General features: G+C 36.1%; 1 protein-coding gene across 2 annotated transcripts in view; it reads right to left on the bottom strand.

Moving 5' to 3' along the window:
• The window catches only part of LOC150081505 (uncharacterized), a 363,757-nt gene that overhangs the window by 97,305 nt on the left and 238,589 nt on the right, over positions 1 to 27,863 (bottom strand). For both annotated transcript variants that reach the window (XM_090379341.1, XM_090379342.1), the window contains exon 9: positions 17,585 to 17,711. In XM_090379341.1, coding sequence (XP_090235467.1) covers positions 17,585 to 17,711 — 127 coding nt within the window. The remainder of the gene's footprint in view (positions 1 to 17,584; positions 17,712 to 27,863) is intronic.

Below are 27,863 nucleotides of genomic sequence, written 5' to 3'. Positions count from 1 at the left end.
CGTATATTTCAATTACATTGTAAAAATTAATGTTTATATTAGATAACAATAAAATTTATGAAAAATACATTTTACAGATTTTTTAACATTTGTCAGTTGATTAACAGTGTTGACGCCTCTGTGTCGTCAGCTTAGTCTTCTTGTTAGATATTAATTCTGTTATTTCCACTCAAAGCTATTCTTTGAAACATTGTTAAAATAGTCAGTTAATCTTGACCCTGTCATTAAATACCAATAGTCATTAGTAACAGCAATTATGGATTTCCTAATCCCTTATCTTGGTTTGATGATACTTGCATCCCCTCCACAGAGACCTACCCCTTTCTTATTGGGGGTTACTTTCTGCCCATCATGTTGTAAATATTTTTCTTTAGTACTAAGTTAGCAGTTCACGTGTTAAGTTCTAAGTTAAATGTTTGTCAGAGTCTTGTATATAAAAGTTTTGTTTAAAAAACCATTAAGAGAAAATACAGACGTGTTGTATTGAAAAATACAGACGTGTTGATTGAATGCTTCAAGGCACGACCAACTTCAGCAGCCTCAACAAATAGCTTTATCAAAATCTGGGCAAAAACAACAAGTTAATGTGGTGTTTTGTAGTCAGGTAAGCAGGTACTGCTTTCATCTGATGTTACTTTTTGGTAGTAATTAAAATCACATTCATTGTCATACAAAAAGCCATGGAAACAAGTGCTGAAAATCAACTATTTAAATTTTTTTTGTAATAAACCATAAAATTGATTTCAAATTTGTAAATAAATTTATGTTAAAATATTTCTTAAAATTTTAAGACAAGTCAGTGCTTGCTTACTTCCATATTTACGAGTATTTTTTTTTATTCCAGTGACCCCATAAAAATCATGTTGAAAAAAAGAAAAGTTGATGCTGAGTGTCATGTTTTTAATGAGCAGTGGCCAATTAATTACTATTTTGCACTTGTCCTATTTGCAATGAAGTCTTGTTGGTTCAAGGAATATAATGTGAAACGTCAGTACACCATGAAACATGCCTCAAATTACGATAAATTTCAAGGAGCTTTGCGAGAGAAAAAACTCCAAGAAATAACCAAACTTTTCAATGTCAACAACAGACGATTAGAACTTATACTCATCAAATTTTTTCTGCAGTTCGAGCTAGTTTTTAAGCCTCCCAAATCATTGCCCTTTCCAGATGGAGAATTTGTAAAACGAATTTGTTTGGCAATTGCAGAAGTATGTCCTGAGAAAGAAAAGAATTTTGCATCTGTAAATTTATCTTCATCAACTGTAACGAGAAGAATTGAAGATTTAGCAACCAATGTTCAAAATCAACTTGTAGAAAAAGTTTGTGAATTCATACATTTTTTAATAGCAATTGATGAGATTGAAGATACAAGCCATACAGCTCAATTACTAATTTATATCCGAGGTTTAAATCAAAGTTTTGAAGTGATTGAAGCGCTAGCTGCATTAAAAAGCTTGAAAGATACAACAGGTGAAAATATATTTTTGAGTGTGTCAGAAGCAATTGATGGCTTCAAATTGAACTGGGATTTGTTATCAGCAGTTATGATGGATAGCACTAAAATATAGTCAGTACTAAAACTGGGTTCATGGGCCAGCTTCATAAATATCTTGAGCGTAAAAATACTAAAAAACCAATGCAATTTCATTGTATAATTCACTAGCAGTCTTTCTGCAGAAAACTTTTGGGCATAGATTCAGTCATGTCAACTGTAATATCAACAGCAAATTTTATTCACAAGACTGGTCTGAATCATTGGCAATTCAAAAATTTTGCAACTGCCTTTCCTCAATTTGAATTTATTACCCCTCAGGTTCGTAATCTGACCAAGAGGAAGAATCCCATCAGCATTGAGCATCCCGAAACCATTTAAAGCCTTAAACACATCAATCAGATCACCTCGCAGGTGCCTCATCTCCAGATGCTGCAATTTGCAGAACTTAGGCCTTTCTTAGTAAGAGCACTTCTTTATTCCCCTCACCAATCTTGTTGTTCTTCTCTTATACCTGTTCCAACAGCTCTACATCCTTGCTAAAATGGGGTCTCCAAACCTGTATACAGTACTCAATGTGTGGTCTGAACATTGTCTTATACAAAAGAATAATCACCTCCTTATCCTTGCTAGAAAAGTTCCTGTATATCAGGGGTGGCCAACTTAGTTTGTGATGCGATCTACTTTTTTCCTTCAAAATGTGCCGCGATCTACCATCTCAAAAATTTCATTGCACAAGGTTAAAAAAGTTAATCAACACATTGAAAAATGTTTATAAATTTTAAAATTCAATAGAATTCAGAATTATTTTAAATTCATACGTATTTAAAATTTTAATTTATGCAAAGTTTGTGTCTTCATGTCATCTGCCAAGCTTTCAAAATCAGGGATATACTGCGATAAGTCCAACCGTAAAGAATCTTCTGTATGCAAGTCTGCAAGAGTAGAGCGATTCTTCGTTTTTGTTTGTTTCAAATATGAAAAGGCCGATTCACACAGATATGTGGAACCAAAACAGGAATTTAAAAGTTCACTGCATTTTTTTACATTTCGGTACTTTTCTCGGCAAACATATTTCCAAAAGTCTTCTTCTGATGATCTGGCTTTTAGGAAGATATCGTTTCGCAATGTAATAATTTCATTTTCAAGTAATATTTTCTTCATGTGAAAAATTGCAGCGATTTTTTCTGCAATTTGTTTCGTATCTAAGTGGACATTAAATGGATAAGAAATATATTGAACAATGTCTTCAATTGTTTTAAAATCACTGATTCTGGTTTCAAAATCGTCAATAACATTTTCTTAATTTCGGAAACATATTTTTCACTATTAAATTCAAAAACAGGGTATTTTTGCAAATGATCGAATTTTTTTTCTTTGAAATCCTTGGCCATTGCCAAAAATTGATATTTATATGTAGAAATGCTACTAATCATGTCACCCACATTTTTATTGTAATTCCAAATTCAGATCACTTAATTTACTGGTAAAATCTGCCAAAAAAGCCAGATCACACAACCACTCCATATCTTGTAGCTGCTGATAATCATCTCCCCTTTGATCAACAAATTTTTTAATTTCATTCAGAAAATTTCGTAATCTCTGTAGAAACTCAGCCACCTCACATCTGTGTGTAATATCAGATCTGGTTCATTTTTATCGAGTTGCATTTTGAAATGTCTCCTTTAAAAAGATTGTCCTCTGATGGAATTCACGATTTCAAAAGCAGCTATGTCCATAACACTTTTAGTATTCAATCTTTTGCTGGCTAGCACTTGTTGGTGGATGATACAATGGTAACTCAAAAAATCTGGGAATTCATCATCCTTTTGGCACAAAGCGATGAATCCGTTAAGATGCCACGTCATTGCTTTAGCTCCACCTGTTGTTATTGATATGAGCTTAAATAGCGGTAATTTAATTTTTTCAATAAAATGTTTGAATGAGTTAAAGATATCAAGACCTCTAGTTCTTTCTTTTAACAAAACCATACCCAGCAGTTCTTTTCTAGTGGCAGAATCGAAAAACATACCATCAAAAACGAGCAATTGAGCTGTATCACTGATGTATGTAGATTCATCCAGTTGTAAAGAAAGGAGACACAATTAGCAACATGAGAACGCAACTGTTCACATCTTTACTCATTTTTTCGATGTGTCGCATCACAGTATTTCAAGATAATTGCAGATCTTGAAGGGCACTTTTAATTTCACTGACTCACTTTAAATGATTCTACAGTTACTGCTTTAGATTGTAAATTGTTTGTTTGTTATTTGGTTTTTAGGAGCATTAGCAACTAAGGTCATATTGCTCCGTGAGATTGTAAATTAGGTGTCATGAAGAAATTTTGTTGCATGAATAATCTAGATTTAAGTTCTAATTTATTTTTTCTAAGGTTGCTATTCGGCGGAAAATCCGATTGGTATTTACCATGGAGTGCATTGAAGTGCCTTTCTAAATTTACTTTTTTGGGTATAGCCGTGGAAGCATTGCAAATCAAACAGCAACATTTTTCTTTCACCATTACAAAAAAGTATTCTAGTTTCCACTCTTGATGAAAATGATGCGTTTTATTCTTTTTCATAGTATTCGTTTTAAATCAAAAGGTATTAAATTAACATATAAGTACTGTCCAGTTATTAAATCAGCAAAAGCAATGATTACCGATTAAAATACTAAGTTGCGCAAACCAGAAAAATATTCTGTCTGAACAGCTAAAGTAGGACAACTGATGAAGAGGATTCCCGATTGAGGAAGTTGTTTCCAAAATAATCAGACAAACACACCACCATTTATTGCTCTGTTTGGTTATATCCTCATAAGAATCAGTTTTGAATGCCTTTATGATATTTCTGGAGGTCACGACCATAAAACTATAAAAACAATTTGCACTTTTCTGTTAGTGCAATCTAATTATAAACAGGAGTGAACTCAATCTTATTGCATTTGCAATAATACCAACAGCTGGAATTCTGTGGTATTTTACGCTATAATGGTGAAATGTGTTTCTTTTTCAATGAAATCTTCAATCATGCAAAAAAAAAAAAAAAAAATAAATAAATATTCAAAATCTCCTCTTCATTCCTATTTTTGAAGCTTCCTTAAAAAAAAAAAAAAATAATAATAAAAAAAAATAATGCGCAGGTAGCGAAACTGTCTGCACAATATAAAATTTTGGTAGTATACCTAACCGAGCAAATCGAGGGATGACTGTATATTTAAAATTCATTGTGATCGACCAAAATTAAAACCGCGACCACTGGTAGATCGTAACTGACTCGCTGGCCACCCCTGCTGTATATCATTGTCAGGATCCTATGACCTTTCTCTGGCAGCCCATCTGCATTGCTCTGAAAACTTCATATCTGATGGCATAATTACCTCAGTCTTTTTCAATCTCCACTAACCTGAGTGTAATACTGCACAGTTCATACATTATTCTGGGGTTACTGCTACGCATATTCAGTACTTTGCATTTGTCAATGTTAAACTTCAGTTGCCACCTCTCAGCCCAACTTTTCTAGATCTGTTGCAGCAGCAGCATACTGTCACCTTGCAAACATTTGTATCATCTGCAAACTTGGACATTAAGTGTGCTATACGTTCATCAGTTTAATGGATAAATATAGGAAACAACAATGGTCCTAACACTGAACCCTGGGGGACTCCACTAATAATATTAGTCCACAGCAACTTTCCCTTAATGCCATACTGCTCCAATTTGTATAGCAGTGTTTTATGTGCAAGAGTATCAAAGGTTTTCCTGAAATCCAAGTATATGATATCAAAATTATTCTCTGCATCCAGTTCTTTTGGGACCACATGGTAGAATCCAATCTAATTGGCCAGGCAAGATTTTCCCCTCAAGAAACTCATGCTGTTTCTGAACTATAGTTGCAGTCGTGTCTAGATGATCATGCATTGCTTCTTTAACCAGTGGCTCCCTTACTCTCACTAGAACAGAAGTTAAACTAATAGATCTGTAATTACTCGGGTCCCCCTTTGTGAATTGGGGATACATCTGCACTTCTCCAGTCCGTGGGGGACCTCCCATGGAATCCAAGGTTGCTCTCATAATTATGGCTAAGGGTTTGCTTACTTCCTTTGCTGCCTCCCTTAATATAACTTGATAGATTCCATCCACCCCAAGTGCCTTTCTTATGTTTAACTTTAACAATTTCTCCTCCACTTTCCTTAAGTTATTACAAAGTCATTTAGCTACCTATTACAGTTAGAGAAACTTCTGGCCTCCACTTCTCTAAAGAATTCCTTATGTGTGAATGTAGATGCAAAATAGTTATTCAGTTTGTTGGCTACCTGAGTAGGATCATCAACAGTCAAACCATCAATATCAAATGGACCAATCTCATTCATCCCCTTCCTTTTAGAGGTTATATCTTTCCAAAAGTTTCTTGTAATCTACTTTCACTTGCCTAACCTCCTTTGTGACTTGATTACAAACTAGTTTAAATGTATCATAAGCTTCTACGTCGCCTGATAATTTATGTGCATCCCATTAATTTGTCTTCTCTGCCACGTCTCATTAGTTCATCTGATATCCATTTAGGCCTAACTCTTGAACAGTATTTCTTAGTTGGTATGAAAAGCCTAGTAGCTTCCAAGATTACTTTCTTGAATGCTTCCCATTTAGAATTTGCTGTTGGTAACATCATCAGTTGGCCCCACTGTATAGAATTTAAAAACTGTCTTAGATCTCCATAATTACCTTTACGAAAGCAAAAACTCTTCCCTTTACCCCTTATAGTAGTTACAGCTTTAAGTAAATCCCACATCACAACACTGTGATCAGTGCCACCCAGTGATTCCTTTACCTGCAGGTTCTTAATGCATGAATAATCACTGCTGATAATCAGATCAAGAGTGTTACTCCCTCTGGTTGCCTCTCAAACATGCTGCAGTAGAAAACAATCAACCAATAAATCCACAAAAGTCTTGATAGTGTGCGAGTGACCAACCACAAGTTCCAGTCTGGGAACTTGTGGTTGGTCTTATCTGGGAAGTTAAAATTCCCTATTATTAGACATTCTGATTTACTGGCCCAGTCTATTTCTCTGTACAGTTGTTTGTTGTACCCATTAGGCCTATATCAACACTCCTACTCTCATTTTTTCTTTCCCAGTGGTTATGTCACACCAAACTGATTCACCATTGCACTGGCCACCCATGTCAACTGAATGCACTGCCTCAGATTTGTGTTTTCTAAATTTCCTAATTATGTGTTTCCTAATTAGTATTCCCAATTATTTGGACTTGAATATTAATATGGTTAACTTTACACATTGACTGTCTAATATTTCAAAAAATGTTCATTCCAGTATCATTATTTCTCAATGTATTTGTAGTGATTCCACAAAATTATTAACCATTATTTGCAGTGATTCCACAAAATTATTACTAACCTCGGAAAATTCAACCGTAAACTTATTAGCAATTAGTTTCCTTGACTCATCTGCTGTATCATATTAAGTCCCTTAATATTATCAATTTTAAAATTTTATTACCTGATTATATTTGTATTAATCAAATTCTTTTCTTAACTTGCCCTTGATTTTTGCCCATATATTTGCCTTTATTCCTTTTTGGCTATGGATATTTCTAGCTTGACAGGTTATTCAGTTAATTTCTTTTCTACATCTTATTTTCTGGGTTTGTATTCTGTATGTATTTATATATTACTTGTCACAGAGTCCTACAGTGTGGAAAGCTTCCATGTATGAATGCATTATACAGTGTGGAAAGCTTGCATGTATGAATGCATTATTCATATACGTGAATACAGATCATTGTTGTTGTTGATATGGAGGTTTGATGGCACATAAGCTACTTTGGCTATAATGCGCCTATTTATTTATTATAAAAAGAGATGAAAAAGTTTCATAAATTCAGACTTGATTAAAAAGTCCAGTTTGCTTTAAGAAGTTGAAAAATTCGGAAATATCTGCATCATCTCCAATGAGATTCTCTAAAGTTATTGGTCTACGAAGATTAACCAGTGATAGCAGGGTTGAAGTTCTGTCTTGTTCGTAGTAAGGGCAGTCAATGAGAATGTGTTTAATACTCAGATTTATATTACAAAGTGGATACTGTGGCGGGTCATTCCCTGTGAGTAAATAAAGGTGGGTCAGATAAGTATGGGCTATTCTTACCCTTGAAAGGACTACCTCTTCTCGTCTTGATGTGCTGACACTGGAGCGTCAAATTTTTGGATCATGTTTAAATTGAAAGAGTTTATTATTAATTTGAGAGTGCCATATTGCTGTCCATTTTGACAGGCATGCAGCCCGAATGATTAATGCATAGTCTGATGGCGGAACAGGGATATCAGTTAAGTCAAAGCTAGTTGGCTTTTTTGCAGCTTTATCAGCCAGTTCATTGCCCAAAATGCCAGAATGAGCTGGAATCCAGCAGAAGGTGACCAGTTGATTGCGTTCTTCAATTTGTAGTAATATGCTTTTTATTTCATCTAGAACAGGGTGTACTTTATCTAAGGGGTTACATAAAGCCAAAATTGAGCTGAGGGAATCAGTGTAAATAACAGATTTTAAAGCACAGTCAGAAGAGAGATTCTGTAAAGCTAGTTTGATTGCATATAATTCAGCTGAGAAGATACTGAATTCAGATGGCAAGGATGCTGAAATAATGGTATTTGGAAACACTGCAGCCGCTCCGACGTTTGAATTAGATTTAGAGCCGTCTGTATAAATTGGAGAAAAGTCAAAGTATCTTTGAGTGTGAGCTTCGTGAAGTTGTTTGATATTTGATGTTTGTAAAATGTTCTTTCCCCATTGAGAGAGGTAAGTGTAACAGGTCGGTATAGGAGGTGGAGGAACCCATGGTGGTTGAGTACAAGTTGTTACCTGTTGTACGGAAAGGATGGAAACATTCCAAATTTGCATCAGTTCAAGAAGGCGAAGACCAGCTGGCTTTACTATGCTTGGTTTATTTCTGAAAAGGTTTTCAAATGGTGGATTGAACAGGTATGACTGAGTCGGATGCATGGCACAACTTTGTATCTTGACAGCATACTTCAATAACAGTGTCTTCCTACGTAAGGTTAGTGGGGGTTCATGGGCATCAATGTAGAGACTATGTGCTGGTGATATTCTGAAAGCCCCGAGTGAAAGTCGCAAGGCACTGTGTTGAATTGGATCAAGCCAGCGTAATGCACTCAATCTGGCTGAATCATAGATGGGAGCTCCGTAATCAAGATGGGATCTGATTAATGACCGATATAGCCGAAACAGAGATGTACGATCTGCGCCCCATGTTCGGGAGGATCAAGCTCTGACAGGAAGTAGACAGGAAGTACGTACATTTTTTATGTGGTCTATAAAATTTATAAAACTTATTATCAAGTGTTAATCCTAGAAATCTGATGCTATTAGTGACCGGGATGGAGACATTATAAATTTGAAGTTCAGGATTAGGATGAAGTTTGCACTGTCTACAAAAATGGATGGCAACTGTTTTCTGCTGCGAGAGTTGATAGCCATTGAGGCTGGCCCACTGTTGTATTTTATTAAGTGATATCTGGAGCTGTCGTTCAATAGACCTCATGTTTTGGGAATGGCAGGAGATGGAAAGATCATCTGCATAAAGGTAGGTCTCAATTGTATTTGGAAGCTGATTGGTGATGGAATCTATTCTGAGAGCAAACAAAGTGGCACTCAGTACTGATCCCTGTGGTATTCCTTCTTCCTGTATAAATGTTTTGGAGAGGGCATGTTGGTACTGAACTTGAAATGATCTAGTATGTAGGAAGTTCTGAACAAATATAGGAAGGTTGCCTCGCAGACCAAGAGAGTAAAGATCACTAAGTATGCCATGCCGCCAGGTAGTGTCAAAAGCCTTTTCGATATCTATTGAAACCATTACAAGATGTTCACGTTTAACAAAGGCATTTCGAATGGCGAAGTCAGCCTTGACCATAAGATCTAAGCATGACCTATTTTTACGAAAGCCATATTGGCTATGGCTCATTAGATATTGTGACTCAATGATCCATATGAGTCTTCTGTGGACAATTTTTTCAAGGATTTTGCTCAGGCAGTTTGAGAGAGAGATCGGTCTATAGCTATAGGGGTTAGTTGGATCTTTCCCAGGTTTTAGGAATGCCAAAACAGTAGAGTGATGCCAAGAAGTTGGAAAAACATTTTCTAAAAATATACGATTGTAAAAAACCAGAAGCAGGCTTAAAGCTTTGTCATCGAGATGTTGAAGCATGACATAATAAATCCCATCTGGCCCGGCAGCACCATTGTGGGCTGTTCTAATGGCTTGCAGAAGTTCAGAGTGTTGCAGAGGTTTGTTACATGGAAGAGTACGTGCGGTTTGAAATTTTATGGCATGCTTTTCTCTAGTTTTTTTAATTCGTTGGAATGATGTAGAATATGCTGATGCCGCTGATATTTCAGCAAAAGTATTGCCCAAAGCATTAGCAATATCTAAGGAACTGGATAGATCTTGCCCTTTCCAGGAGAGGATTGGAGAAGGTATAGTAGGAAACTTACCAGATAACTGTCTAATTTTTTTCCATATAGTTTTCGGATCAGTGTTTCTGTTAAAGGTCGATGCAAAACGGGTCCAGGATTCTTTCTTGGCTTGCCTTTGTACAAATCGTGCTTTTGCTCTTAGCTTCTTATAATTAATGAGATTGGTTGTGGTTGGACATTGCCGAAATAAATTCCAGGCTTTGATTTTTGCTTTCTTTGCTTTTGTGCATTCGTCATTCCACCAGTAATTATAATGCTTGCGACCAGGGGGATTTGATAATGGTATTGTGTCCTTGGCCACTTTTAGGAGATGTGATGTAATCTGTTACATTATCAATATTCTGGAGCTGGATTTTTTCCTCGTCAAGAGAGATTGACGATCGAAATTTTACCCAGTTTGCACGAACAAATTTCCATTTCCTGCAGAGTTTGTTTGAAGGAGACTGTGATATTAAAAATTTGCATATGATTGGAAGGTGGTCACTGCCCATAGGATCATTTAAAACATACCACTCTATGGTTGGAAGGAGTATTGGAGAACAAATTGAGAGATCTATTGCTGAGGTGTGTCCAGTTGGGAGTTGTATGTGAGTGTGCGCACCAGCATTGAGTAAGGTGAGGTTTTGTGACTCTAGAAGGCTTTCAACGAGTCAACCACGTGTGTCTAGTTTAGGATCGCCCCATAAGGAATGGTGCCCATTAAAATCCCCTAATATACAGAGAGGTGGAGGTATCTGTATGAAGAGATCTTCAAGGTCTTTTAGACAGTAAGTATGGTTTGGTGGTAGGTATATTGAGACAAGTGTTATTGAAATATGGAGAGTTATATGAACAGCAACAGCTTCTATTTCAGTTTGAAGTGGAATATGCTTAGTTGGGATCTTTGAATTTATTAGGATTGCTACACCACCATGGGCAGCATTTGCTGTATTACGATCTCTTCGATAAAGACAATAGTTCTTTATTGAAGGAGAAATTTGCGAGGTTAGTTAAGTTTCCTGAAGACAAAGGGCAACTGGAGAATATCGGTTAATTAGATCACGGATATCATCTGTGTTGCAACGAAAGCCTCTGCAATTCCATTGTAAAATACAAGGCATTATTTGTGTTTAATTGATGGAGATGTATCTGACTGCTTTTTGAAGGTTATTGGCTTATGACGTTCTAATTTAGATTTGTCTTTTTTGGAGAAAACTGACCGACCTGTGTCCATTTCTTCTTCTGCATGGATTTCTAGAAGGGGATCTTCCTGTATGGACGTGCCATCTGTATCCATGGTTGTGTCCTGAAAATTTTTCACTACATTTCCGTTTGAACTATGAGATATGGTATCTATGGCTGGAGTAGGAGATGCCGCTGGTATTGTCAGAGGAGTATTATTTGCCTGTTCAGAGAACTTGGATTGTTGTTTAGAAAGAACATTTCTAGCCCAGTCAGAAATTGATTTGTTAGTGGGAACTGTTACATCGGTTTGAGTAGAGACTGTCTGATATTTTTTTACAGCATTGGCATAGGTCATATTTTTGGTTATAGAAAGAGCAAGTAATTTTCTCGCTTCTGGGTAACTTACTTTGTTCTCAACCTTGTATTTTACTATTTTCTTCTTGGTTTTCCACTTTTCACATGTCTTTGAATATGCAGGATGGTCACCTTTGCAATTTGGGCAGGTCATTTTTGTAGCTGTACAGTTACTTTGTATGTGATCTGAGGATCCACAATTAGGGCAGACAGGAACTCCTCTGCATACAGTTTGTGAGTGGCCATACTTTTGGCATTTGTAACATCTTAAAGGGTTTGGAATGTAAGGTCGGATGCGGCAAAGTAAATAATCTGCTTTTACAGAGGAGGGTAAGTTGGGTGTATTGAAGGTTAGAATAATATTTCTTGTAGGTGTAAGTTCATTATCTTTTTTAATCATTATTCGTCTTGCTTCAATTACATGTTGTCCCTGCAGCTCTTGGGTTATTTCTTCCTCAGTAACGTTTAATAAGTCCCAACTGGATATCACACCCTTAGATGAATTTAGGGTTGTGTGTGGAGATATTTTAACTGGAATGCCAGCAAAGCTTGTCAGTTGTAACAGCTTCTCGGAATGTCTGTGGTTGGTGGTTTCTACTAGTAAGTCTCCTGATTGCAGTCTCTTCACCGTCTTGGGAGATCCTGCAATACCCTCCAGATGTTTTTGTATGACAAACGGAGACAATTTATTAATGGGCTGACTAGTAAGAGAGTGGATAATTAAGAACGATGGGCAAGATTGCTCCATCCGATCAGTCTTTTGTCTCTTTGGATTTTTGTTCTCAATATCCTGATGGTCTGTGTTTGCCATGTTTGCTCCTTTTAGCCCTTGGCAAGTGGTCTTACTTGCCAAGATTTCCGGCCCTGCCACGGGGAGGCAGGAGCAGTGCCGCTAGGAGGCCAAGCGGTTAAAGTGTTAGTTAGTTAATGGAAATAGAAATATATGGTTAAATAAAGAAAGGTGAGTTTCCTTTCTCTGTTCTAACTTGTGGCTTTTAAGTGTAGAACGATATAGAAATAAAGCTGCTAATAGAAACGTACGAAATTAGAAAAAACTTTAATCGCTTTTGATGAGCACTCTATATATTGCAGAAAAATCGCTTGACCTCGAATTTGCTTGGCACCCGGGGCTGAATACAGATCACTGTACCCTTGAAAAGTTTGGTGTGGTTCCCCCCTATTAACCTCTCATAACTATCATTATTAAATTCATGATTCGTATTTTTTTTTTTTTTTTTTTTTTTGGCTGATGCTGCATAAGCTTGCTTTCTTGCATCAAATGCCTCTACTAATGCTAATGTATTCTCAGAACTCCAAGGTCCCTTCTACGGGAATTGGATTTGTGCCTCCCTGAACTACCAGAGCCATCCCATTTATTCTATATTTCCTTTATTTTGCTATATTCTTCTTTTATTTGTTGTGAACCATTAATTTTACGAATGCATAGAGAGAAACTATATTCTTTCTATACTACCTTTTTTCTCCTTCAAAGTTTTAGCAACTTTTTCTTGCTACTTTGTGTATGTTATTTATTTATTTACTTCTTTTTCTCTTCTGGGTTGTATTAATCATGAATTTAACCACTTGGTTTCCTTTGTCTTATTCTTAACTTCTAGACACTTCTACTACATAGTCTTTTAGTTTTAGGTTGACCTAGTTGCACTGTCGAATAGGTAAGTTCTTTTGCTGTCTTGTCTGTACATTTTCCTCTGTCGAGTAACTGCGAACCACATGCCTGCATTGTCTCCTTCCCATTTTTATTTAAAATTCTTAATTTTATAAAATTTTCCTATTTCACCATTTTTTGATAGTACTTTGCTTCAGTATGGAAGTTAGAAACAGAGGCTCTAAATTTTCATTTTTTCGTGCAATTCTGGTGGCTTACTCTAGACAATGATACCAGGGTTGTGCAATGTATGACAATATGTTTATTTTTGTTTGTACATAATTTTTTTTTTTAAATTATTTTTTTACATATACCATAATTCCCTTCTTACTCTTTTCATTTACACATACAAATGTATGGGCATATGAACAGGTCACCTACTCCACAGGCCTATCCACAAGAACATCTGCTAGTTGGTTTGCTTGGAAATGTTTCTCTGTGTGCTCTGGTTGCAGTCTGCCATTAATTAAGGGATCACAAGCCATCTGGCTTGTGATCCCTTAATTTGTCCTGGACATTATACACCAACTGCCATTCACCTCAACTGTCAACCAGTGGTGGTCTCTGTGGTGACACGTTGGGTGGTTGTGGACCATTTGACCATTCCACCACACCTTCACTATGGTGGCCCTCAAACAGCCGACAACATGTAGTTTCTGGCCCCTGCCTTCCTAGTGCTGCAAATCATTCCATGTTCAAGCTCCGTCAAGTCCTTCCCTTTCCTCATTGCTCAGGCTTTGTACTGACAGGCACTACCCATGCCATCACTATATATGATGTGCTGGTTGGTGATGTCACTCCTAAGTGCTGTGGGATGTGTCCACTTATGGAGCAGGGGTGGTCAATGTTTTGACTTGTGTGTGTGTGTGTGTGTGTGTGTGTGTGTGTGTGTGTGTGTAAAAATAAAAGTTAAAATAAAAAATAACATTATATATGAGGGCCAATCCAAAGCTAATCCAAAGTTTAATAATGCATGCCACCTGGCATGCATTGTTGAAATTTGGACGTTGGCAGGAGCAGTTTGACAATGGAGGATGGTGTCATTGCTTTTTAGATGCATCAGCAATCAATTAAAGGCACATTATGTATTATGCCTATAAAAGTTGAAAGACCAATGTGCATATTGTGAGGGCTGAAAAACCCAGAATAACTCACAGGGAAAACCCTAATTCCTCCACCTGAGTTAGCATACTGCAACTTTGATTGTACAGGAATTTTTCTGATTTATAAATTCCTCCAGTCTATGAAAATGAAGGGTGATATTAATATGCACATGCAGCAGCAGTATGTTACTGAATTCCTAAATGCTGATAACATTATGCACATTGAGATTTGCTGATGCTTGAAGAACATTTTGGGCACATGAAAATTGGTGTGAGCAGAGTTAGATGGTGAGTCAGGCATGTCAGTGACGATGGTAGTGGGTTGAATTACATGCCAGAATCAAGTCATCCTTTTACTTCAATAACAGTGCAAAACAAGAGAGTGGATAAACAGTTTCGTGAAAGATGTACACACTCTTGCAGACATTTCCAAGGTTTTTAAGAAATGCAGTAAGGTCTGAGAAATGTCTGCAAGAGTGAGGCTTGGTTTTAATTCATTGAAAAGAATCCTGAACAATCTAGGATACAGAAAATTGCGATAGTGTTCCACAAATGCTAATGTCAGATCGAGGAGTTCAATTGGGTTGCCAGCTGTTATACCAATGGTCATTGAACTCAGTCCAATAATCATTGAAATAGAGGTTTGAGTCACATTAAGAGAAATAAAGAATGCAAAGGCAATTGGAATTGATGGACTACAAGTGGAAATACTTGAAGTGATAGGAAATGTAGAATAAGGCAACTAACAAAAATATGGAGGTAGATATGTCAGAAGGACAAATGGCCAGAGGATTTTATGACTATTATTATGATTACAACAGAAAAGAATATCCAATGTAAGGATTCCAGAACCATTATTTTGATATCCCATGCAGCAAAGATGTTGAGGATAATGAATAGAAGATCAAGGGAAAGAGAGAGGAAATGATAGGAGAGGAAAAATACGGATTGCAGAAAGGGAGAGAAATATGATAGGAATAATGAGGATTTTTATGGAAAGAAATACAGAAATGAATAAATATGTTTATTTTGTGGATTTAGAAAAAGTATTTGATAGGGTAAAATGGAAAAATTTGATGGAGATACTGAAGGATGTGGGAACTGAATGGATAGGTAAAAGACATAGGAACTACAGTCGAAGCTCTTTATAGAAACCCTATTTTTAAAGTCCCCACACATAATAACATTCTATGTGGTCGGTCCTGGCCATTTTCTCATTAACCTATGCTATTTTACATTCAGTATAGAGACCTTTAAAATAAAAGGATTTCTCTATGACCATAAATTTCTACCTCTTAATTTGAATTTTTACTTTTTTATGATAAAATTTGAATTTAAAAATGACCGGAATCATTTGTTAAGATTTCCCACACTCTTTTCACACAGTGTGGTAATGAAATGATCGACTAGAAGTTGTTTTCATTAGTTAGAGTGCATGTCTATTGGTATGACTCCAAGAAAGCAGATAGCTTTGCCAATCACAGATAAAATTAGGATTCTGCAAGCTGTAGATAATGGTGTGCATTCTAAGACTGATTATCATTCTCCTAGCAGCAAACATGTCTGGCACAGAGAAGCTACCTCTTTTAATCACTGGAAAAGCCCAGAAGCCTCGATACTTTAAAGGTTGGAAGACATTACCGACTATGTTTCAAGCAAACCAAAAGGCACGAATGAGTGAGAGAATATAAAAATTTGCCATTTGTGGTTAACTGCACCCCTCACATTGTCAAGTATCTACCACCAAATATGACGTCAGTTCTTCAGCCACTCGATCAAGGTGTAATCCAGTGCTTTAAGAAAAACAACCAAAGAATGCTATTAAACAAAATTTTGCTGTCTTGCAAGCAAAATTCATTGTGAAATCGACATTGCACAGGCAATGTACGAGTATTTAAGTGTTTCAGCATGTGTAGAGTTGATGAAAAAGTGCACCTTCATAATTCTCTTTTAAAACATGCTCTACCATTGAAACAGCATGTTTTTACAGATTATTTTAAAATATGAAACAATTCTCTTGTTAGGTCTTGATAGGTATGTAGCCTATGTAGTGAAATTTACAATTTAATTGTAACCTTACTGCACCCTACAATCAATGCAAAATTTACAATCATAATTTTCTTATTTAATACTGTAGAAAATATTATAAATAAGATTGCACTATACCGTATTAGTAGAATTACATTAAATGTTCAAGCTTTTAGTTGTTTTGTTGCTGATTTTATGAAAGATTGATATAAAAGTTTTGGTCATTCCCCTGGGGGGTTGTTATATAGCTTCGACTGTATATTTGAACTTAAAAGGTCAAAGGTTATGATGTGAACTGGTGTGAGTAATACAAGGAAAACAGAAATAGACAGAGGGGTAAGACAAGACTATTGCCTCTCCCCAATGTTGTTCAACATATGTGTAAAGGTAATAGTAAGAGAGATAATGAAGATGAAGAAAGAGGGCATAAAGATAGAGAGAGTAAAATTGCATAGCCCATGGCATTTGATATGGTGCCGATATGTGATGCAGAATATGGATTGCAGAATATGAAGAATACAGGAGGGGAATAAATTTTGATAAAATTAAAGTCATGATGGTAGGAAGGGTTGAAAAGGAAATACTGCAAGTGCACACATAAATATCTCATCTGCTAACAAGTTATTGGTAGAGTAGTCAGGAAATTTGAACTATAATTTCAATGAGCAAAATAGCATTTGAGAAGAGGAAGCAGATATTTACTGGGAGAAATGATATTGAGAGTTAACAAAAAAGGGTTAGTTAAATGGTTTGTGGAGCTGAGATATGTAGTAAAGGGGGGGGGGTAGGAGGATATTAGTGAAGCTTTTGAGATGTGGGGTGCAGTGGAAACTTGAAAGGGTGAAATAGATAAGGTTAAAAATGAAGTATTATACAGGTTTAATAGAAGTTAGTGGGTATCATGGACTGAAGGAGAGGGCTAGGGACAGGAAGAGGACTCTTTTGATCCTCATCATCAGATAAATGCATATGTGTATTACCCCCCCCCCCCATTAGCAGTTTCTTTGAATCCTCAAGGTCTCATATAGTGGCAATGACCCTTATGCCAACTTTGTTAAAATGTATTCCATCTTTACAAAAGAAATTCCTTCAACCAACAAGAACAGAGTCCTTTAAAACTGACAACCTGTTTGCTACATCATCTCCCTGATTCAAGTCACCAATCTTGCTCTAGTTCAATTCTTAGAGCTCTATGAAATGAATTTCATTCAAAATGTGTAAAAGAAAATGATCATATTATAGATCTAAACATTATACTTACCACTCCTGAGGGCAAGCCAATGTGCAATCCTGAAGACATTCCAAAATGGTGGAGTCGTGGTGGTGGAGGATGGTGGTGGTGATAATGATGCTGATGGATGTGGTGATGATGAACATGAGCACTCTCACTAAGGGAAGGAAGGAGAAAAAAAAAAAAAAAAAATCACTGTAGAGAATAAAAATCATTACTAAAACATTTTATATATGAAGCTAGAGGGTTGAAGGAATGGCAGTAGTAAATTTGTTTGTTGCTATCACAACCAACTACAAACTGCCAATACACATTCTATCAAGTTTCTTCTCATATCATTTCAGTGGTTTTACAACAACTGTAATGATGGGTGAAGAAATTTACCATTGTAAAGCCACCATAATGATAGTTGAAAAAATCTACCAGAAATTTCAGGGGCTCACATCTGGTGAGTATGGGCTTGGCACACCCAGGATCCTGAGCTGGATATCATCATTCTTCTCTTTCTTGGTGATTCCCTTCTACTTCTGACTCTTTTCTCTCTCTCTCTCTCTCTCTCTCTCTCTCTCTCTCTCTCTCAGGTTAACTCAGAATTTTTTTTTTCTTGGCTGGTATAGCAAAAGCCTCAGGCTTCCTTGCACCATATGGCTAATAATAATTATAGAAAATGAATCTGATGAAGCTGAAATTTCTGATTAAATTAACGATTATCATATCAAAAGTTATGAATTTTTCAGTGGTACAAATGATTTTCTGAAGAAAGAGAAAGCATCCGTGATTCTTGATCCAGCTAGACAATGACAGCAAAAACTGATGAAAATGTGTAAGAACTTGTTTATACCAATCAAAGAATGATAATCAGAATGACAGAACAATTGTGGATACATAAAGTGAGCATTCATCAATTTTAAGCATAAAACTTGAAATGAAGAATCTCTGTAAAAAACTAGTGCCAAAAAAACAAAGCTTGACCAATGAAAGGGTAGAACTGGTTTTCCCCGAAAATTTGGATGAAATTCAAGCATAGCTAAGCATTCTGCATGTCACCACACAGTGAATAAAATCAATATTTCAACATGATCGCAAGGTTAAAAGGCAGAGAAACAATGGAAGGCAATGACATCTACAAGATCAAAAAAAAAAAAATAAAATAATAATAATAAATAAATAAATAAAAAGATATTGTTAAAAGCAAGTAAACTAAAGAGTTTTTAAGGAGTCAGACTGAATAAAGTTTTTTCAGGTGCTCCAACTATACAGTCACAAATTATCTACTACCATGTATTATGTATCAGCCAATAAAGTTAAGATAAATAAAAAGGTTGTTTTTTCTTTAACTTTATTTCAGTTTTTCTAATATTGTACATACATATACAGAGTATCCCTTTGAAATTTGTTTAACTTTATTTCAGTTTTTCTAATATTGTACATACATATACAGAGTACCCCTTTGAAATTTTCAATTATGTGGGGTGTAAATGATCTTGGGGAAAAACTTTCAATTTAACAGACATTCAGCAATAACTGACATCCTTTCATCCTATTAGTCCTTAAAACCATGGGTTTCCTGTAATCAGGAAGTTCAATTTTATTTATTACAAAATTATTATTTCTGTAATTCTAGCCGCACCTGAAATACAGGACGTCTGCAGATTCCTCCTGGTATAGGAGGAATCTGCCAAACTTCAGGGGTTGATTCCTTGGGTGATTTTAAACAAAAAAAGTTCATATCAACATGGATCCAATTTCCAACTAGTATAAAGATATGGCACTAGTAAGGAAAAAATATGAATACTGTGTTAAATATTTATTTTAGGATTGGACATTTCAAAATGTCTTAAAATTACCTTAAAACTTATTCTTAAGTTGAAAAATCAATTATTTTTTAGAAATGAATGATCTCAGCAACTTGAAGAGAAGGATCACTACAGTGATTAACAGTTACACCAGCTAACTGTAAGTTTAAGGATTCCTTATGTGCTGTGTTATGACTAAATATATTAAGCAGTGCTACTTTAATATATTCAGTTACACCAGTATAACCATGTTGATAAAGCTCTTAGAACAACTGTTTAAAATGTTTGCCTTCCACGTGGATACACATTTCTGCACATTATAGTAATGCTTGCATTGTTGTCTCCATTACTGGCTGGTCATTTCAAATATAGTTTGAAGTGTCTGAAATCTAACACAGTGCATTCCTTTGTTAATCTTTTACCTGTAAAATAATACTTTATGTGACCCTAGATGCAACGGTCTAAACAGCTAAGATTAGGGGAGTGACAGTTCAGATATCAATAAAGGAAAATCTCCCAAAAGGCTTGGTAGCTCATGTTCATAAAAATTAGAAAAGGCTCCCCCAATGAGACAATGAATTTATATAGTCAAATTAAACGGTTCTCAATGCCTTTGCACCTTATTTACCAAAAACTGGCACTGGAAATAGGTTTCAAAAGTTGTATAAGGATTGTCACGAGCCCATACATGCTCACTATAATTTTTTGTTATTTCATCTGGAATAAAAGCCACTTCACTAGCAAATAAAGTGCAAAAGCATACACATAATGAAAAGCTCACTCAGATCATAATTTGCCACTTCAAGGTGAAGTACTTCTTGCAAATGGCATAGATGTAAACACTCTTTACTTAGCACCTCAACATATACACAGAACTGTTTACAAGCTCTGAAAACACTTGTAAGAAATGGACTACCTACTTGGAATACAACATGTGCACCATCAAGCAGCACTGCAGTTTCTAGCAGCCAAATTGTGAAATGACTGATCTCCTCACCCATTTGGAATTGGACCTACACTGACATGAAATTTTTTTTTTTTTTTTTAAATCACCTAAGCAATCAACCAAAGTCTGATCTCTTGGAATACTCCATATATCATAGTGTCTATAAACAAAAGGACTAAGTGTTAAACAGAATTTTTCTAAAAGTCATTAAAGCTAATATTAAAGCTAACAAACAGATTGTTTTATTTTTTATTTTTTTTTTTAAATTTATTAAAGCTGATAAATTTGTTGAAACCATACATTTTTTGTGAATTTTTAACCAAGGGTAGTTGTTTAAAATTTGCCCAGAGGTGACTAAGGCCATGAGGAATACATTATATTGCATCTCTATATTTCATAGTCAGTTCACTCATTTTACTGGATGAAAAACTATGCAACCCAAGATGGACAAACTTGGCTACAGTGTGAAAAATATTGACAAAAATTCCTCCCAAACTGATGGGAACTGTGGTTGAACTTGTGGTGAGATCAAGCCAATGCCTTTACCACATGGTGCGAAACCCTAACTATCTATAGTAAAATCCAAATGGGTGATACTGCTAAATGTGACAGCAGGAGAGTTTCCTGTTATGTGTTCGCTACATTTTTAATTTTAATTGGAGTTGTTTTATATTAGAAAGTTATACATGCTTCATTGTTAACCATTGAAGCTCATTCTCCTTCTGTCCATGTTACTACCATGCTTCACTGCAAATTTGTACAGTCTACTGCGCAAGTCAGCAACAGCAAAGTGATTACAATTAACAAAGTTAAATTTTTAATAGCCTAGAAAGAAACCTAACTTTTAACTTTTGCTACTCAATGCGGGGTTCCTATGGACTGTTGTAAAAAAAAATTAAGTGGGATGTGAGCCTGTAATTTCAACTAAAGCTATTTTTCATCCAAAAGTCAGCTTTAATTGCTACCATGCCTGATATGATGGTATTGTCATAGTGTTGAATTCAAACAGCCCAAGAGAATACCCAGCACTGTAAAAAAAAAAAAAAATAATAAATAAATAAAAAATTGCAGGTTTTAAAATTTCTTTTCATGATTCCAGAAAATAAATTTCAGAATTTTCAAAGAAATCAAGAGCATGTATTCATAATTTTATATGAAATGGGGGGGTTTCAAAAACAACTGAAACCTCAGTGGTCTTCATTTATCTGACTGCAGTTTATGACACTGTTTGGAGACATAGCTTAATACAGGTGACCCTCACTTAACATTGATAATTCGTTATGGAAAAACAGAGTGCTAAGTGAGCGCCATATTCCCGTAATGTAACATATGTATTTGTGTATTTGTGAGTCACAGCGGTATAAACCACGACTCACAAATAATAAATGGTAGTGAAAAGATGTCAAATGTCTTTTCACTAATATAATGCAAATATTACAAGCAATATACTTGATCATTTTTTAAAATGTTGATCTCGGACAACACACTACAATTAAATTAGGGTGGAAGAAAATTTCACTGAGTGTGGGAAACTTTTTAATGCTGTTTTGCTATTCATTTTCAAGCTATTGACTACATCACATGAAACATTTTCGTTAAATGTGCCAAAAATTTAATCTGTACGCTAGTAAAAAAGCATTATAGTGAGTTGTGACAGCGTTAGTGAGATATGGATTATAATATAAGAACAATAATTAACTATATAATATTGGTGTATATACACCATAGTTATCCCATAATATCTACACCGATATTATATAGTTAATTACCTAAACCCATAAGAAATGCCTTGTGCATTTCATCTTCTAATACATTAATATAAGAACAGCATTATAGCAAATCAGCGTAGATTGAACCGCGTTATAACGAGGGCTTGCTGTATATAAAATATTCCGTACAATAGCCTGAAAAACAACTGCCAGACTTATTGATAACGTGCTTACAAATAGAACTGTCCAGGTGATAATGGGACACACAATGAGCAATAAAAAGAAATTCAACAATAGCGTATTCCAAGGCTCTGTCCTTGTTCCATTACTTTTCAGCCTTTACATTTCAGACATGCCTGAGACTCGCTCCAGAAAGTTTGGCTACGCGGATGATTAGGCAATAGCAACGGGATACAAATCAATTGAAAAAACAGAAGGGATTTTAACAACTGGCCTATCCACCTTGGGAAAATTATTTTGCAAGTGGAGGCTCCAACAAGATGGAAGCAAGATGCTTCCATCTCAATAATAAGATGGCGACTAGAGAGCTGAACACACACTTCAAGAACGAACGTCTTAACCACAACAAATATCTGAAATACTTGGGTGTCACTAAACAGAACATTATCTTTCAGCAAACATTTGACAAGCAAAACTGAAAACAAGAAATAACATTCTGCAAAAAGCTATGTGGTGCCACATGAGGCTCCTCTGACGAACTTTATGCTCGTCAGCTCTCAGTCTTCTCCATGCAGCTGCAGAGTACTGTGCTCCAGTTTGGCTGAACAGTAACCACATAAAAAAGGTGGATGTACAGCTAAATAACACCATGTGCATCATAACCAGAACAGCCAGGTCCACCCCTGCCTTTTGGCTACCTGTCTTGAGCCACATCCCGCCAACAGACCTCCGAAGAAAATGTGCCCTCATCAGAGAATACAGAAAAATAGACAATCCTGAACTACCAACAAACTCCGCCATTTGAGACCTAGGAATAAACAGGCTCGGTTCAAGACATCCACCAATCCTGATGGCTAAAACATTGCAACAAGCCAATTTCAACCTTCTGTATACCTCTACACAAGAGACAAAACTCTTCTCCTCAATGTCATACTATGACTTGTATCTCTGAAACACCACCTGGTTTTGACCAGCCTCGTAGGATATGGCTAGCATTAAACAGGGCACGAATGCGCCACAGTAGATGTGCAGATCTTCTCTATAAGTGGGGCAAAATTGCTTCCCCGACGTGATTGTGGAGTCGATAGACAGACCATCCAACACATAATAGAGGACTGTGCCTTGTGAGCCTACGAAGGAAACCTTGGAGACTTCCTGATGGCGATCGATGTGGCAATTGGTCATTTAAATAAGTTAAATGTTAATCTCTGATGTTTGTTCTATTTAATTTAATTTTATACTTAACTTTATGTCTATCATTCTTGAGTCATGTAATTTGATTCCATGTGTACTGTACAAGCCATACAATAAATAAATAAATAAATAAATATATGAAATGGGAATAAATTTCTTTTTATATGCTTGTTAAAGTGAAAAGAAAACACAATGAAACAAAAAAACACAGAATTTGGTTTTAAATATTTGGATAATCATGCTCCTTTTTGAATGGTTAAAAAAGATTTTACCATTTATGTTTTAAAAACCATTGAAAAAAAAAATTTCAAAAGTTTGATGGTCACTTTTTCCTTTCACTTCTTGCTGATATCACACTCAATTTTGTGCCATATGCTGCCTCCACAAAACTTCTTCTATACATCCATTCAGAAGTACCATTTATGCTTTTTTGTTAATATTAGTTAATCATTTTTAATTATATATTTTAATTTCAACAAGATCAGGTCAAGCCTCTGGGTCAGGGGCGAGAGTGCAGTAGCACGCATTCTTTGAGTGGACCAGGGTTCAAGCCAGTGATGGCTAAATACGATTAACGTTTCTTATTGATGATTTATTGTAAACTCCACTGACCAGGGTGGTTGTGCTGGAGTACAAACAAGAACATTTTTTGAATATATATATTTTTTTGATATTAGGAAATAGTCTGTCCTTTTTAACCATATAATAATAAATATGCTGAAATTTACTGGAATGTGGAGACTTCTGCAACCATAAATCTGAGGGCAGGGATCAAGAAACAGAAAAGATCATCCACCCCCTTTTTTTCTTAGAGAAACCAAAATTAGAACTAATGCGGGTACGAAAAAAAATGTCTAAAAGTCGGCATAAAATTAAAATAAGTGAAAAAAAAAAAAAAAAAAAAATTCAATTCAATTAACAATATTTTTCATGAAAATCTTAACAAGCTAAAATACATAGATCAATATTTTAAATTTTCATAATAGTAATAAAATTAAATAATTAAATTATCTTTGTCTTATTAAAGTTCTTTAAACTCAGTTACTCTAGACCCTTTAACTATATCCTCCTCATTTTAAAGCCCTGGCTCCAGATAAGCTTGCATTCATCTGCAAGACCATGAACTGATCAAGAGAAAATACTTTCCCTGCAACTTGACAGGGCAGGTTGCATCCAATAGATAAGAAGGTTGGCAAACATTTTATTGGCACAACTATATTTGGACACTATATCTGGAGCAGTATTCTGTTTTACATCTTTTTCAATGCATTTTCCAATATTTCCTGTCAGCTTCTTAAAAGCAAATGTAAGACTTTCCCAAATTTTTCATCACTGGATTCCAACGTGCAAGTACTGTATGAAATTGTAGACTGCAAAATCGTTCAGCTGCTCTCTCACTAATCTGCAATGAGATCTAGCTGGAGGTATGATGTACGTTGAAAACAAAGGATTCGGTAGTATCAGTTTCATTGATTATTTCTGAAATCAGTAGGTGAATTCCTGAGCTCTTTTCTTTTAATGGTGGCCTCTACTGCCTATCTTCTTGATATGAGCGTCTTAATGTTCATTGATGATATTCTATAACAAATTAACTAATTAGACATGTGGCAGAGAAGAAAAATGCATGGGATACATATAAATTAACAGGTGACACAGAAGCCTATGATAGATATAAGCTGGTCTGTAACCAAGTCACAAAGGAGGTTAGGCAGGCAAAGGCAGATTACGAGAAATCTTTGGCAAAGAATGCAAAGAAAAAAAAGCAAAGAGTTCTTTACTTATGTAAACTCTAGAAGGAAGGGGATAAATCAGATTGGTCAACTTTTTTTTTTTTTTTTTTTTATGAAAACCCCAAACACGAAAGGTATCAAAACCTATAGTACTTAGTACCGTGCATGGGTTGAAGGAGAAGTATGGGGGGGGGGAGCCAGAAACTTTGCTCTAGAGACAAAACATGGGTTTCACCACTACAAGATGCCAATAAACAAAGTGGTGGTATTCACCGGTTGATGAAACTCATCTACCACCTTTAATTTTGCGATATTCTGGCTTATGTTGCCCATTTATAGACAAATTCAATGGAAAAGTTTGGTGAAACACAAGCAGTTGCTCTTGACATCTCAAAGGCTTTTGATCATGTTTGGCATAAAAGTCTTCTAAACAAGCTTCCATCTTATGGTTTGCCAACTGGTTTTTGTAATTGGTTATCCAGTTTTCTCTCTGATCGCTCACTGAGGGTGATGGTAGATTGCTCTCTGTCTTCTAACATCTCCACTAATGCTGGTGTCCCTCAAGGTTCAGTTCTTTCCCCTAACTCTTTTCCTCTTGTATATTAATGACCTTCTTCCATTGACTGGAAATCCTATCCATGGTTTTTCCAATGATAGCACATTGCATTCCACTTTCCATTTTGAGAAACCTTGCCCTGCTCAATCAGCTTCAAATTCTAGAATATCCGCTACCAATTCCTTAAATGTCGATCTCCAGGTAATTCTCCAGTGGGGCAAAGACAACTTTGGTGATTTCAATCCTTCTAAAACTCAGTCTTGTCTTATATCTCACAAAAAGGATTCTTCTGCTCCTATGCTTATATTTGGTGACACTCCGATTTCTAGGCAAAATGATATATCTCTTTTGGGGATTACCCTAACTTCTAATCTCTCTTGGCACAAGCACATTACAAATATTGCTTCCTCTGCTTCTAAAAACTTGGTTTTTCTCTTTCGCTCTCAGCGTTACTTTTCTTCCAAACAGCTGTTCACTCTGTACAAATCACAAATCTGCCCTACCATGGAATATTGTTCACACATCTGGGGCGATGCCACCAAAACCTCTCTCAGGTTTCTAGATTCCATTCAGAAGAGGGCAGTTAGGTTAATTAATGACTCCTCTCTAATAGAGTCTTTCCACTCGCTGTCTCATAGATGTACTGTTTTTGCTGCATGCCTTTTTTACAGATACTTCCATGGGCACTGTTCTTCTGAATTGGCTTCTATAATTCCTGCTCTCTCTTTCAAAACAGTCCAAACACGTGCCACCACCAGCCAACTTCCACTTACTGTCCAACATCAAACTCACATAACCAACTTTCCATCTTCCTCGTTTGTTCATACAACTGCTGTTTTCTGGAACAACCTTCCTTCATATGTATTTCCTGAAAATTACAGTCAACAGAAGTTCAAGTGTAAGGTCAACAAATATATTCTTTCGTCTTGATATCGATGTTCAACTGTTGATGATCCTGCTCAAGTAGCTAACAAACTAAATGAATATTTTGCATCTATATTCACACACAAGGAGTTATTCAGGGAGGGGAATGCCAAAGGTGTATTAAACTCTGGTATTAAGCGAGATAATCTTGTAATAACTGAGAGTAAAGGGAGGAAATATTGTTGAAGATAAACAAAGAAAGGTACCTGGGGTGGATAGAATCTATCCAGTTATATTAAAGGAGGCAGCAAAGGAAGTAAGCAAACCATTAGCCATAATTATGAGAGCTTCTTTGGACTCAGGGGAGGTACCCATAGAGTGGAGATGTGCAAATGTGACGGCAATTCACAAAGGAGGATCAAAGGCTAACACAAGTAATTATAGACCTGTGAGTTTAACTTCTGTTCCAGGAAAGTTAATGGAGGCACTGGTTAAACAAGCATTGCAGCATCATCTAGACAAGATTTCAGTTATAGCTCGGACACAGCATGGGTTTGTTCAGGGAAAGTCTTGTCTGACCAATTTGATTGGATACTATGATATAATCACAAAGGAACTGGATCCAAAGAATAATTTTGATATCATAAATTTGGATCTTAGAAAGGCTTTTGATACTGTTGCACATGGAAGACTGCTGCACAAATTGGAGCAGTGTGGCATTGGAGGCAAATTGCTGCTATGGATAAAGGGGTGGTGGTGGGGGGGAGAAGACAGAGAATAATTTTGATATCATAAATTTGGATCTTAGAAAGGCTTTTGATACTGTTGCACATGGAAGACTGCTGCACAAATTGGAGCAGTGTGGCATTGGAGGCAAATTGCTGCTATGGATAAAGGGGTGGTGGAGGGGGAGAAGACAGAGAGTGGTAATCAATGGACATTGCTCATCGTGGACTAATGTTATTAGTGGAGTCCCTCAGGGTTCAGCATTGGGTCCATTATTGTTTTCTGTATTTATAAATGATATTGATGATGGTATATCAAGCTTAATGTCCAAGTTTGCAGACGATACGAAGGTTGGCAGGGTTGTCAAGGACACTACTGACACTATGCTACTGCAACAGGATCTGGAAAGGTAGAGCAGATGGGCAGAGAGTTGGCAAATGAAGTTTAACATTGACAAATGTAAAGTACTGCATATGGGAAGCAGTAACCCCAGAGTAATGTATCAACTGTGTGGTACTACACTGACAGTGGTAGAGAGTGAAAAGGACCTGAGGATAATTTTGCAGGCAGATATGGTTTTCTGAGCAGTGCAGACAGTCTGCAAGAGT

Source organism: Mastigoproctus giganteus, chromosome 8, assembly GCF_048544385.1.
Source record: "Mastigoproctus giganteus isolate SK-2022 chromosome 8, ASM4854438v1, whole genome shotgun sequence".
NCBI classification, from domain to species: Eukaryota; Metazoa; Arthropoda; class Arachnida; order Uropygi; family Thelyphonidae; genus Mastigoproctus; species Mastigoproctus giganteus.
This window is presented reverse-complemented; position numbering and strand designations above follow the sequence as displayed.